At 37.7% G+C, this 14,757-nt stretch overlaps 1 protein-coding gene across 2 annotated transcripts in view; it reads left to right on the forward strand.

Moving 5' to 3' along the window:
* Positions 1-14,757, forward strand: part of ARID2 (AT-rich interaction domain 2) — a 92,819-nt gene that overhangs the window by 59,243 nt on the left and 18,819 nt on the right. For both annotated transcript variants that reach the window (XM_064422505.1, XM_064422506.1), the window contains 9 exons: positions 2,617-2,683; positions 2,768-3,018; positions 4,145-4,241; positions 4,322-4,531; positions 4,855-5,022; positions 6,050-6,125; positions 8,376-8,510; positions 8,969-9,168; positions 9,541-12,374. In XM_064422505.1, the coding sequence (XP_064278575.1) occupies positions 2,617-2,683; positions 2,768-3,018; positions 4,145-4,241; positions 4,322-4,531; positions 4,855-5,022; positions 6,050-6,125; positions 8,376-8,510; positions 8,969-9,168; positions 9,541-12,374 (4,038 nt within the window). The remainder of the gene's footprint in view (positions 1-2,616; positions 2,684-2,767; positions 3,019-4,144; positions 4,242-4,321; positions 4,532-4,854; positions 5,023-6,049; positions 6,126-8,375; positions 8,511-8,968; positions 9,169-9,540; positions 12,375-14,757) is intronic.

The following is a 14,757-nucleotide window of genomic DNA, read 5'->3' on the forward strand; positions in this document are numbered from 1 at the left end:
GTGAATCTGTTCCATTCATTGTCCAAATTGGAGCATTATTTAAGCTGAACCTGCTGTTATCTCTTACAGCCATGTTAATTTGTCACATTCTCCCCTCTTGATTTTTCCTTGTGCTCCCAATAAGCTTAAATGTCTAGTTAGTTGGAATGACTGCATGTCCTTACTTAAGGATTGGAACAACTGGCATTTAGCCAGTTTTCTTGTATCTCTCCTTGTTTGTTCTGTTGTCCCTGCCCCCAAGCTCTGATGGCATCCTGCTCAGATGTTTTCTCCTCTACTCTGGAAACTTTCCCATTTTTGACTGTTTCACTTAGCTTTGAATATTACCAAGGTTCACTTGTGAGTATAGTTCATTTTCAAGAGTGATTTGTTTATATAGTATGTTTATAATCTGATAGATTTAGCTGTTTTTCCAGGTATTTCTTTCATGTCTCCAGCAGCTGCTCAGTGTCTCATGTGTAGTGTATGAACATTGCATTACATTTCTTCATGCACCGTTCATCTCTGTTTACTTCAGTCAAATTATTTACATTTCTTGTTCTTGGACTACTAGAGGTCTCCTCTAGCTGTAGAGTTCCAAAATCCACATACATGCAGTTCTTGTGCCTTACTTCTCTGATTTTCTTCTTTATTTTGTGATTTTTTTGTTGTTGCCCAACTCATTCTTTCTATATATTTAAAATTTTTTTCATTTACTATGCATTTATCCTCTGAATCTCTCTCAGACGGTGTGCAGAGTGCGCACTTAAATACCTGAAATACTTTTCCAAACATTACTTTTCTTGTCTCTAAGTATAATCTGTCAAGCTGACTTGACTCCAGTTGCTCTGTATTTTTCTTGAAAAGTAAGTCATCATACCATTGGTACATTTTGTTTTGTGGACTCAAATCTCCATTGCTTTTATAGACAGTCATTTATTTGATCTTATTTGCAGTGAATTCTGTATAATCCTTTGCAGTTTTTTTCCAAAGGAACTTGGGTACTGACAGTGATCAGACTGTGAATGCGAATCAAGTTCTTTACCTTTGTCCATTATCTCTTAGCATCTGGATGTCATGAAGCCCTCTTTGGTTGCTTCCAGGTTTTAGCTTTGTTTCTATTAGCAGTCCATGATTTAAATATATATATAGAAATAACTAGCGATAAAGACTGTTACTTTTTCACCATCTTATTTATTTCTATTAATATGTAGTATTAGATTGCAGCTATCCTTCCTAGCAGGGAATAAATAACTGCTTGAGATGCTGAACTGATTTTTTTGTTGCCTTTGTGCTATGTGTTTTTCAAATGAATGCCCAGAAAGCTTCATTATTTCTTTCCATTTCTGCTGTTCCTTTGGGGAAAAAAAAATTGTCGTGTTTCACCTGTTCCCTTGTAAAAGGATTTTGCCTGCATGCCTTCGTCTTCTGTGGCTCTTGGTGATAGGTTCAGTATTAATTAGAAAAATCTGTTTGTCACAAACAGTAAGAAGTTAAGACTTTTTTCTAGCTATTCTTGTCTTTGCTAAAATGAGGTAATAATACTTTCTGTACAAGTAAATCCTCTTTACTAAACAGTACTTGGACGCCATTTAGCAACATTGCAGTGAAAATAAAATTCTTTTCCTTCCAATTTAGAAAATCTCTAGTATTGTATTTGTCAAGAAAATAGTAGTGTCAAGCATGGTATGAATGCTGTAATTTAGTAATTACATTTGCATAGCAAAATTTCTCCTGCTGTTCAGCTGGTTGTACTTCCCATCCTCCCCTTTTTATCCAGATTTATTGGTGGTTTTATTCTGTGATTATAGTCAAAAGAGAAATGGTATTTCATTGTGAGTCAAATAAATGTACAAATTTTTATTAGTCAGAGGAAGGTTTATATCTTTGTTCAGATATACACATTAGAATGCATATATCATTATGTATTTTTATATTATTGTACATCACACTATGTATTTTTGTTAGCTTGCAAATCTTAATTCCTTGATTAAGTCTTAAATTTCAACAGGTCTAGCAACAAAGCAACCATTTACAGACCAGGCCAGAAATTTGTAAAGTCATTTGAATTCCACTCTGCTGAAGTATTTTGCTTTGGTTGTATTGTTAAAGGTTTTTTGTGATGGTGGTGGTTGTTTCTCTCTTTTTATTGTGTTATGATAAAGTAGGAAACACTTTAAAGCAGCAGCTTTAAAAAGTCTTTCCAAATAGTAACTTCTTGCAGGAGTCTTAAGGTCTGCTGAGTGGGAGGGGTCACCTTATTCTGCCTTAGGTCATCACAGTTTGTAGGAGATGGTGGAGGATGAGCTGTACTTCTTTTCCATTTGGAATTGCTGTATTTCTAATGATGTGTTTAAAACTGCCCCATAGTTGCAGTATGTGCTTCAGCACTTCTGTGGTAGTGTTGGTTGATTGTGACCACATACTTCTGGTGTTTGAAGGGAAGAATTTCTTTATGTAGAGTACTGAGCATCTTGCATATCATCACTTCTGGTTACTATCAGAATCAAGGTACTAGGAAATTTTTAAAGAACAATTATATTAATATTATTTCAATATTTTAACATAATAGAAAAAAGTAATTAATATTTAAAGAAATAGCCCCTAGAAATTAAGTATTTTTAATTCTTTCTTCAGTTTTGGAAGGATATTGTTGAGGATATTGAAGTTCGTGATCTAATTTCTGACAGAAGCAAATCTCAAGGTGAGACATCTTGACTAATCTTAATACATGCATATTGGTAAGTGGAGCAAAGGAAGGACTAATATATATTTATTTACTTCGTAGATATTCCATCAGAAGAATGGATTTGGGAATCCTTATTTCATCCACCTCGCAAATTGGGCATTAATGATATTGAAGGGCAGCGGGTACTTCAGATAGCAGTGATTTTACGAAATCTTTCTTTTGAAGAGGGAAATGTTAAACTTCTGGCAGCTAATCGTACTTGTCTTCGGTTCCTGCTACTCTCTGCTCACAGTCACTTTATTTCTCTACGGCAGTTGGGGCTTGACACACTGGGAAATATTGCAGCAGAGGTAATGTGCTTTCAAACAGAGCAATTCAAGTATAAATTGATAAAAGCAGTAGTGTTAATGTAATGGTCTTTTTTCTTTATCATTGGATGGAGAAGGAAATAAATTATTCTCTGAATTTGTAATTAGCAATTTGAAAACAAGCGTTCAGAGCCAAAACTAAAATACAACTGTATGTGCCCATTTGCTAAAATAGAATCACATGAAGAAGATTCATGATGTAGGGAGAAAAGAAGATATTCATATTGTATAGTTTTCAGTTTAGTTTCCCAGAGAGAAGAAAGGAATTTGTTAAGTTCTGCAGTCTGTGTGCTTGCTTCTTCACTTCATAACCTTTAGTCATGACTTCAAAAGTGTGTTTAAGAAAGAGTTGTAGAGGATTCTGTGTCCTGTATACTGTACTTCATGTAAACTAATCATATGCCACGGGGTGTGCTGCCAGAATCATGTGAGGTGTCTTTTTTTTTTTTTTTTTGAGAGGTTTGAATGTTATAAAATATGCTATTTTGATGTATGTCATATTACCATGCAGAAAATTATATGGATTTTATAGGAGGTATATTCAGATAGTCCTTATATTTTAAAATATAGCATATAAATTGAAGTAAAATGGGTACTAGCAGAGAATAAGACTAGAAGTATTGGTCCCCTACTAAATATTGAAAGAAAAGATGGTGTTTTTCATTTGCCATGTACCAAACTTCTTTTAAATGAGAAAGAATGTTACTTATGTCTGAGATCTCTAGTTGAGAGGCAGAAATAAAAACAAGATGAATGACTGGGATGGCATTTGGGAAGGAGTACTTTTTGTTACTCAAGTTCTGGTCTTTGTTGGATATTAGAATCCGTTTGTGTATACTATTGACTGCCTGAGAATAAAGTTATTTTCCTTATTCTGAGCACTAGAAAGCATAAATTAGATTGCTGCTTCAGAGCAGAAAAGGAGGAGTGGGTTCAAAATGCTAGGTACAATCAAAAGCTCACCTGGTTCAGTTTTTATGAACTTGAGTGTAATTTATGTGTACTGCACTTAAACCCTTTTGAACCTTATATATTGATAAGTAAATTTAAGTATTTGAGCCATTAGCACTATGTGGATGTTGTTAGTAATTTTTTTCTTTCTCATCAGCTTCTTTTGGATCCTGTTGATTTCAAAACTACTCATCTAATGTTCCACACTGTTACAAAATGCCTCATGTCAAGGGATAGATTTTTAAAAATGAGAGGTAAGATCTCGAGCTATTCTTGTTGTTGTATCAGAATTGTAATTATTGCTGTTTAAAACTATTTTGTATTTGTTCTTCAGGCATGGAAATCTTGGCAAATCTTTGTAAGGCTGAAGATAATGGTGTCTTAATTTGTGAATATGTGGATCAAGAATCCTATAAAGAGATCATATGTCATCTCACACTACCAGATGTGCTGCTTGTAATCTCAGCACTTGAGGTGCTCTACATGCTCACAGAAATGGGAGAAGTGGCCTGCTCAAAGATTGCCAAAGTAGAGAAGAGCATAGGTAAGGGAGAAGCTTATATAAGAAAAAAGACTTAACCACTGACCATGACATATTCTTAAAAATGTGGCTTGCGTGTGTGTGTGTGAGCACACTGCATGGGGATGCAATTTAATAAATATATTCATTGTGTCCTCAAGGAATTGATGGTGCTAAAATTTCTAAAGTGGTTTTTTTAAATGCCACAAAATCTGTTTAAAAAACCTACAGAAGCATGCAAGGACTTGTTCCCTTTCAGCACATGGCAATTTTAATGCAAATGAACATGTTCCAATAGCATTCGTCTTGTCCTAATGTCATTGTTGGTTTTGCATTTAATACTTTAGATACATTAGTATGTCTGGTTTCTATGGACATCCAGATGTTTGGACCTGATGCTCTTACTGCTGTAAAGCTCATTGAACATCAGTGTGTTAGCCAGCAAGGAATACTTGATGTCAGACCACAGGTAATGGATCATGGTTCTTCACAGGCCCATGCAACAGGTGTCCCAGGTGAGTATCACTGCAAGAGAGCACATTGTTCTATAAAATTTCCCATATGATCTGTGATTTTTATCTTCTCTAGATTTCTGATTAGTTTACATAAATAAGTGTAACATTGTGCATAGCATATGTATCTTTTTCAAACACTCACTCATGAAGAAAATATGCTATGGTAGCCAAAACTGTTGTGAAACAAGCTTTGAAAGAATTTTTGGTTTTCACTTGCTAATCTGAAAATTCTCTGAAAGTTACACGCATTGCTTATTTTAACTTGTTCAGTGGAAAGTAAAACTATCTATTCTAAATTGTTAGCACAATTTTCAGAGAATTAGGGCTCCATTTTCTGTTATGTTCTACACTGGGTATTACTGGGCAGTAACATAATGTGTTTGGTAGAATTGTAGAGATAGACTCACTTTTGGAGGTTCTAATCAGTTTCTTGTTATGTGAATTAAATTGTAACTGTTCTTAGGACGTTACTGAGAAAGAGCCGTTGGAGCAGACACTGGTTGGCATGTCTAAGCATGCTGTTTTTGGACTGGGTGTAGATACCAGAGAAAAAAATGGCTGGGAGAGAATGTAACCGAGGGGGTGAACAAGAGTGAATAGGATGAACTGATGTGACATTGCCACAAGATCCTTTGCGTTACATTTACATCCACTTAAGAACTGGAAAAATAATTGCTGTGTGTTTGTGCCTGTTCTGGTGGAGTATTGTGCCACTTAAAATCCTGCTTAGTTCTGTGAAGTACTGAGATGATGATGATGAATCTGGAGCAGCCATTCACTAGGTGCACTCCTTGTGGTTGCACTTTAGCGATGACTCTGGCCCTGGCAAGCCCTGCTTCACTTTGGTAAACTGTAATGCAGCTCTGTAGTCTGCTGTGGGCACCTTTGTGGCTTGCCTTAGCTGGATACATCCTACTGACAAACATAGGAGAAACTGTACCAGTGGACGTCATGAAGTGCTTCATTCAGGAGGATAAAAAACATTTCAGCAAGTTTTGGTTTTTTTTCTTCCCCACATTATCTACAGCCTCTAGGACAGCACCACACGTTGCTCCACCTCCAGGAATAGTAGAAATAGACAGCGAGAAATTCGCATGTCAATGGTAAGTGTATAGTTCTGTTCAAATACATTGATGAAGAAGAAAAACAGAGAAAAATATTGAATTCCTATGTCACAGAATTTTCTAGTTTGCTTCTCTTTACTGTTAGACTAATTTACTGAAAAGTGTAAACCAAATCCATTTTGTCATTGCTGTGAAGAAGTCTGAAAGCACAAATTCAACCAGATTATTAAGTCTCCTTCACCTGTTGATTCATGAAGTTAGTTGTTCTGTCTCTTAGGACAGAATTTGATTTGATTTTTAACTCTGATCTTGATTTAATTTATTTTTGAAATTGTCACGCACCTGTTTCACAGGTCTTTTTATCTGGTATATGTTGCTTTATTACTGAATCAGTATAAAAGTAATTATCAAATTATGAAGCTAAGGCCCTGCAAAACTCTTACATGATCATTGTGAACCTCAAGTTAAAGAAGATCAAAGTCTTTTCATATTCTCTTGCTTTCAAATTCATATTCTCTTGCTTTCAACTAATATTATTGTCAGATATTTAGAGAGAAACTGTCTCTCCTGTGGTTCTCCTGTAGACTGCGGGTGATCTTTCTGAGCTCTTTGTCTTACATAAATCAACTCATGTTCCAAGTATTTTCATTAATTGGTTCCTGATGGGCCTTTCACCTCTGCTCCTTCACAGCTTAGGTTCATCTTTTGTCATACTAAAGAGACAAGCACCTTCCAGATAAAGCGGATGGAATTTACAAAGTGTAGTGTTTTGGGTTATCATGAGGTTATACTTCCAGCAGAGCTTTGCCTGTATGGGGGGAAATATTGAGGCTTTTTGTGGTCAGCTGATGTTACCATGCTTCTCTTTGCACACTGCAAAGTGTTATCAACTATAATAATTAACTGCTGAAAGATTGAGAAATTTCACATTTAGGCATTTAAACAGGAATACCTGGAACTGGACTTTCTCTACAAACTTAGCAAACTTAGATAAATGTACATTTTCATGGCATGCTTTAGTCAGTACTTCCTACTTAGAGAAATGGGAAAATGAGTAAATCAAAGCAGTAGAATTCAGTTACTAACTCTTGAAAGCAGCAAAAAGACAAGGTATTTAAGCTGACCTTCCTGGATGTATTACTAGCCAGCTTAGATTCAGTAGGAGGTGTAAGTGCAGTGACAGTAAAGTAGTGATCACAGATCATATTTCACAAATCTAAGTCCTGAACATCTCCAGTTTGCTGGTACCAGTATTAGTGTGTCAGCCTAATATGACATATCCAGCTGGATAGTCACTTGTCCAGTATGCCAAATTTAATTAATACATAAACTTTCTGTTAATATAATGTAATCTCGGTTTTTGTATTAAAAATTCTGCAGGAATTTGTGTAAAATTTTTTTGTATAAAATTCTGCAGGAGAAATGGTACTTACTCTTTATGAGAGAACACAGTTTAAAGAATGTAATCATAGGCTTCTCATCTAGTTACATTTGGTGTTTAGGGCTCTACAAAGAAGAACGCGCTGTAGTTTTATGGAGTGGTAGCACCATGTAATAAATGCTGACAACTAAAATATTTCTTTTATTCTCATGCCAATATTTGAGCACTGAGTGTGAGTTGTTACTTGCCTCTGTTTGCTGCTGGGGATGAGCAATTTCTTTGTCTCTGGGTTGGAGTAGTGGATCTAAGAGAAGTAAAATTAAACTGATAGAAGATGTTTCGTTTTCTCACAGCTTCCTGTGAGGTTAGAGGTTAGATGGTCTGTGGATTTGTGGAGAGTCTGTACAACAGTCATCGGAGCATTCTGTACAATTACTTTTGACTGCTAAGTGAATGTTAGATGTTCAGCAAGCATTGACTTACAATAAAAATGTGTGATGAAGAGTTAGTTAGCTTTCAACCCGTCTTTTGCGCAAGTAGAATCATTAAGGAATAAGAATAGAGCTGTGGGGAGGAGATACCAAGAAACCATGCATTCTCATTTGTTTTTGCAGAATATACAATAAAAAGGCATAGGTAGAGACAGTTTTGCATAAATAATACCTATATAAGTATCTAAATAAGATACTGCATGTAGAACTGACCGTAGGTGTTAGGGGTCCAGTGTGTTAATTCGTAAGCAGTGAGAAAGTGTGGAAGAGGCATCTGACAAAACAATATACTAAAGTGCTATTTTCCATGTTGTTGGCAGATCTCAAAAGCATCTGTGATACAAACTGAAGTGTTTTAACAACCCCTTTAAAAATACTCTCCGTATTTTGCTTCATAGTATATTTTTTCATCCTCAGGTTGAATGCCCATTTTGAAGTGAACCTTGATTGCTCAGTCTCTCGAGCAGAAATGTACTCTGAATACCTCTCTACTTGTAGTAAATTAGCTCGAGGTGGAATCCTAACATCAACTGGATTTTATAAATGCCTGCGGTAAGACGAGAATTTATGCAGTAATAAAGAAACAGTTGTATGTTCTCAAAACTAACCGGTAGTTTTAGATTTCTCTGAGAAAAGATCTACTGAATTGAAAGACATCTACTTCTGGAATTTTAATTGAAACAAATATTTAGAGTTTATTTAATTTTATTTCATTCTATTTCAAGATCCTTGAATGGGTTCCTTTTCTGCCTCTAGTCCTTCTAATTCTTTCTGAAGTAGTTTTTTGAGATTTTGTAATTTTCACTTGGGTTCTGTGACATCTTGGCCATCTGTGGGACCTGTTAGTCTCAGTGATGATCACTCACATGTTATTGGAAAATCCTGCTTTGTTGTAAAGATGCAGGCATTCCTTCTATTACTCTTCACACAAGAGCGGTTAGGTAAAACAAAAACATTGTGAGAGTTGAGTTATTGTGTTCATTAACATGGATATATGTTGTGTTTGGCAGAACTGTCTTTCCAAATCATACAGTGAAGAGAGTAGAAGACCCAAGTAACAATGGTCAAGCACATATTCACGTGGTAGGAGTGAAGAGGAGAGCTATACCACTTCCCATTCAGATGTACTATCAGCAGCCACCAACTTCGTCTACCCCAGTTGTCCGGGTTGATTCAATTCCTGATGTGTCTTCGTCTCCTTTGCCAGCAGGTTTTTAACTTAATTATGTATAAAGTATTTTGCATTGATCCTGAAACCATAAAAAAAAGTCAGAAGGTTTTGAACATAGCTTGAAAGTGTTAGAAGTTGAGGCCACATGTTTTGAGTTTATTCAGTAATGTTGGGAATAGTATTGCAATATGTCCTTGCATGCCATTCTAGTCTTTGACGTGTAACCCATAAGCTTTCCAGACAGCAGACAAGCCATTGTTTCTGCATCATTAATTCAGACTCTGTAGAGCTGAGAAAAGAAACTGCTTCATGCAGAATTGCAATTTCACATCTTGGATTTTTAAAAATTTGTTAGTTAATGTGTTTGAAGTAATCTCTGCTTCCAAACTTTTACTGTGTTTATTTCAACAGGAATCCCGCATGGGCTACCAAGTGTAGGAAATCACTATCAGAGGACCCCTATTAACCAGTCTTCAACTTTGACAGCAACACAGATGTCTTTTCCAATTCAAGGTGTTCACACTGTGGCACAGACTGTTTCTAGAATTCCACAAAATCCTTCTATTCTTACACAACAGAACGCTCCAATGACTGTTATACAGAATAAAGGTCCAATATCCTGTGAAGTAGTGAAGGCTGCAGTAATACAGAGCTCTGTTCCTCAGTCTGCAGTTCCTGTTCCTATTGCAGTAGGAGGAGCTTCTAATCAAAATCACAGCACCACAGGCCAGCAGCCATCTGTTACAGTTGTGAATTCTCAGATGCTTCACCACCAACCTGTAATTCAACAACAGTCCCCACTGCACGCAGTGGTACCAGGACAGATACCTTCAGGCACTCCTGTTACGGTAATTCAGCAAGCTGTACCTCAGGGTCATATATTTGGCAGAGTACAAAACCTACCAGCATGCAGTTCAGCAGTTTCACAGGGTCAACAGCTAATCAGCACATCATCACAACCTGGGCAGACATCATCTCAGCAGTCCTCTGCGGGTAACCAGCAACAAGATACAGTCATCATAGCACCACAGCAGTATGTCACAACCTCTGCATCTAACATTGTTTCTGCCACCACAGTTCAAAATTTCCAAGTAGCAGCTGGGCAGGTGGTTACAATTGCAGGTGTTCAGAACCCACCGACATCTAGAGTAGGGTTTCAGAATATTGCACCAAAGCCTCTGCCGTCTCAGCAAGGTCCACCTGCTGTGGGGCAGCAGCCACAGCAGCAGCCTCCACCACCATCCCAGCAAAGTGTAGTGATAGTAAGCCAGCCAGCTCAGCAAGGTCAAACATATGCACCAGCCATTCATCAAATTGTGCTTGCTAACCCAGCTTCTATTCCTGCTGGCCAAACTGTCCAGTTGGCTGGACAGCCGAGCATTACTCCATCATCTTCACCATCCCCTGGTCCAGTTACAAATAATCAAGTCCCTACAGTTATGTCATCTTCATCTACCACTCCTCAGTCACAAGGACCCCCTCCTACTGTTAGCCAGATGCTTTCTGTAAAGAGGCAGCAGCAGCAACAACACTCACCAGCATCGTCGCAGCAGCAGGTACAGGTACAACAATCGATGCAAATGCAAGTTCAGTCACAGCAAGCTAATACGGGAGTTGGCCAGCCCAACTCTGGTGAGTCTAGCCTGATAAAACAACTGCTTCTTCCAAAACGAGGCCCCTCGACTCCAGGGGGGAAGCTTATACTCCCAGCTCCACAGATTCCTCCACCTAACAATGCAAGAGCTCCTAGCCCTCAGGTGGTTTATCAGATGGCCAATAACCAGACACCAGGTTTTGGAGTTCAAGGACAGTCTCCAGCTCAGCAGCTGCTAGTTGGACAGCAAAATGTTCAGCTGGTCCCGGGTGCAATCCCGCCCCAAGGGGCAGTGCAAACAGTACCCATTTCTAATTTACAGATATTGCCAGGCCAGTTGATCTCAAACAGCCCAGCAACTATTTTCCAAGGGACTACTGGCAACCAGGTTACGATAACAGTTGTGCCAAATACGAGTTTTGCTACTGCAACTGTGAGTCAGGGAAATGCAACTCAGATAATTGCTCCAGCAGGAATTTCAGTGAGTGGAGCACAGACAGGAGTTGGGCTACAGGTGCAAACCCTTCCAGCTACTCAAGCACCTTCAGCTGGACAATCACCGTGTACTGCTGCTCCCCCATTCAAAGGTGATAAAATAATTTGCCAAAAGGAGGAAGAAGCAAAGGAAGCAACAGGTTTACACATTCATGAACGTAAAATTGAAGTTATGGAGAATCCTTCCTGCCGAAGAGGAGCTGCAAACACCAGCAATGGGGATGCAAAAGAAAATGAAATGCAGGTGGGAAGTCTTTTAAATGGGAGAAAGTATAGTGACTCCAGTCTACCTCCTTCTAACTCAGGGAAAACACAGAATGAGGCCAATCAGTGCTCACAAGTCAGTAATGGGCCATCATTAGAAATGGGTGAGAACGGAGCTCCTGGAAAGCAGAACTTTGAACAAATGGACACACAGGAAATTAAAAGTGATTTGAAGAAGCCCCTAGTTAATGGAATCTGTGATTTTGATAAAGGAGATTGTTCTCATTTGAGCAAAAACATTCCAAATCACAAAACTTCCAATCATGTAGGAAATGGTGAGATATCTTCAGTGGAACAACAAGGGAATTTGGATGCTACGCAGCAAGATACTGCCAAAGGTGATCAAGGGGAAAGAATTTCTAATGGGCCTGTATTAACTTTGAGTAGTTCACCTGTTGTAAGCGGTACACAGGAGGCTGCAAAACTGTTAACCCAGCAACTTAGTGGTACCAACACTGATTTACCTAATGGACCTCTAGCTTCAAGTTTGAATTCAGATGTGCCTCAGCAACGCCCAAGTGTAGTTGTCTCACCACAATCTACAGCCTCTGTTATACAGGGGCATCAAATCATAGCAGTTCCACACTCAGGACCTAGAGTGTCCCAGTCTACCCTGTCCTCCGAAGTTCGGTCTACTAATGGCACAGCAGAATGCAAAACTGCAAAGAGGCCAGCAGAGGATAATGACAGGGAAACTGTTCCAGGAATTCCAAATAAAGTAGGAGTTAGAATTGTTACAATCAGTGACCCCAACAATGCTGGTTGCAGTGCAACTATGGTTGCTGTGCCAGCTGGAGCGGATCCAAGCACTGTAGCGAAAGTAGCAATAGAAAGTGCTGTTCAACAAAAGCAGCAGCATCCAACCACGTATATACAAAGCATGGTCACACAGGTATGTTGCAGTGTTCTTTTTATGTTTATTCTGACTGTCATTCTGACTAATACTGTGAAATAACATGACTGAAAATGTGAGCTTGGTCGATATCTCTTGCATAGTATTTCAGATATTCAGAAAAGGATATTTTCTGTTCTTCCACAGACTAAAGTTTTAACAGTTTACATATTTTTTCAGTGTTAGTGACAACAGTGGAATTCAAAATTTGTAGCTCGATAATACTCAGTGAGGAAAGAACTTCTGCTCACTGTTTTCTTCCTTAGAGGATGAACTGTTATGAAAACAACAATGATATTCCGGATGGTCTCGTAAAAGTGTCACTGTTGTTCTGCGTTTTGTTCTTGGTCACTTCAGAGGGGTGAATATGTTGTTTTGGAAAACACCACATCTGCATCTGGATGGCTGAAATGAGTTGAAGTTCTTGCATTTGAAGTTGGTCTTCAAGGTCTTGCTTTGTGGGTTCACTACAGTTAGGAGAAAGTACTGTTTTGTAAATTTGTTGGAATATTTGCATTTATTCACTACAAAATATTCACAATGTTTATCAATAAAATAAGCATTATTTTGAGGGTTTTTCCTCTGTTTGCCAAGCTTTGGTGAGGGTTTGTTGGCCTGTTGATTGAATTTGTTGAACCTTTTGAAAGTGGTTACTCCCTAACACTTTACTAGAAATGAGGTATGGACATCAGGAGTATTAATAAGTAAAATAATCATGTCAGAGATTATTCCATACCCTAGAATTTATTTTAGTTTTATGCACAGACAGAAAATTGCTCTCTAAAAAACTCATTCCTAACCTCTGAGTAGTAGCAAAGAGAATAGAATGGTAGGTCTGGCAGTTAAGAGTTCTGACAGACCAGAGAGAGGAAGTCCTGAGTGTATGTTAGTACATTTTGACCTTGGACTAACAGGTGTTTTATTTCTTACAGGTTTTTTTTTCTTTTTTTTCTTTCTTTTTTTTTTGTTTGGGGGTTTGTTTGCCTTTGACAGATTAGAAGGCATAGACATGATGGGCTTATACAGACCTAGAACTCAAAATGTGACAAGTGCTGGCTAGTGCTACTTCATTTTCTGTGACAAGTTTGGTTGCTCTTGAAAACTCTTTTGACTTTTCTAGTTGTCAAAAATCACAGTTAACAAGTTTCTTCCTTTTTTGCTTTCTCTACTTTTTGCTTCTGACTGCGACAGTGCACAAAGTTAATTCTTAAAATGTATTTGAATGTCTTTGAACTCACTCCTAAATTTTTTCTTTGGTTTTGTTGGGGGGAGATCTGTATTTTTCTGATATATTCTTTATCTTTGTTCATAATAAAAATAATTTGATCAGAATTAATGGAGTCTGTTAGCAGCATAGGGACAACATGCTAGATTTTCTGTAGTGTAGAATATATTAGCTATGCCTTGCTTTTTACACTGAGTGTCTTTATTACACAGTTTGAATTTCTGTTATAGCTTTGCTAAGGATTTGGCTGAAGTGTAAAATGGTGTGGCTGTCTCTTGAATGGAATAGGTTTATTTATTCCCTCAATATGCACCTGAAAAGAATTTGCATTTCTAGCTCAAGCAGCTACTATATGACCAGAATTTAAGAATTTTGAGAAGGGAGTAATGCATTTAACGGTTTCATTTTATTTTGATAATGTATATCATGATACTAGAGGGGGAGGATAGAAAAACAAAATTCTGTGCTGATAGTTTCTTCTTTACACTATCCCTAGTATCACTTTAATTAATAGTTACAACATTTTTCATGACCTCTACAAACAGAAATGCTGCCTGCTGGGTTTGCCATTTGGTAGAAATGTGCAGATCGGAAAAACTTGGTTTAATGTCTCCCTACCTGAAAGCTTGCTCATTCTGCTGTGTGTAGGATGTGCTTCCTTTCTTCAAATTGCAGAAATATGGGAGAAATGAGTTAATTAGTTTTGAACTTGGTGAGAAATTTATTCATTAACTATTTGTGTTAGCCATATGTCTGTATATTTACAAATCATGTCCATCACAGTATTGCAAGTACAGACTTACAGTTGAACCCACTTTAGAGTACTCTGTTCAGATACAGTGATCGTTGTAGTTTGGCTTAGGATTTGCAGAGATCTTTACCACTTCTTTAAAATAACCATGTTGGATTATAAACTCTACCAAAATCACCTGGGCTGCTCTTTCTCTAAAGCTGCTAAGCAGCTGCAATAGCCATTGCTTTTCTGGAAAAGGAGATGCTAAGTATTTCCAATATTAAGTCTGCTTTTAGGAGTATTTTCAAATACTCAGAAATGTAGCCAAAGTCACATGAACTTGGTGTGAATTTTAGTGATGACTTCATTTAAGATTAGGCCTTGTGTTATCTTCTGTTTTCTCCCTCACATTTTGAGTCTTCATC

Source organism: Passer domesticus, chromosome 5 (genome assembly GCF_036417665.1).
Source record: "Passer domesticus isolate bPasDom1 chromosome 5, bPasDom1.hap1, whole genome shotgun sequence".
In the NCBI taxonomy this organism is placed as follows: Eukaryota; Metazoa; Chordata; class Aves; order Passeriformes; family Passeridae; genus Passer; species Passer domesticus.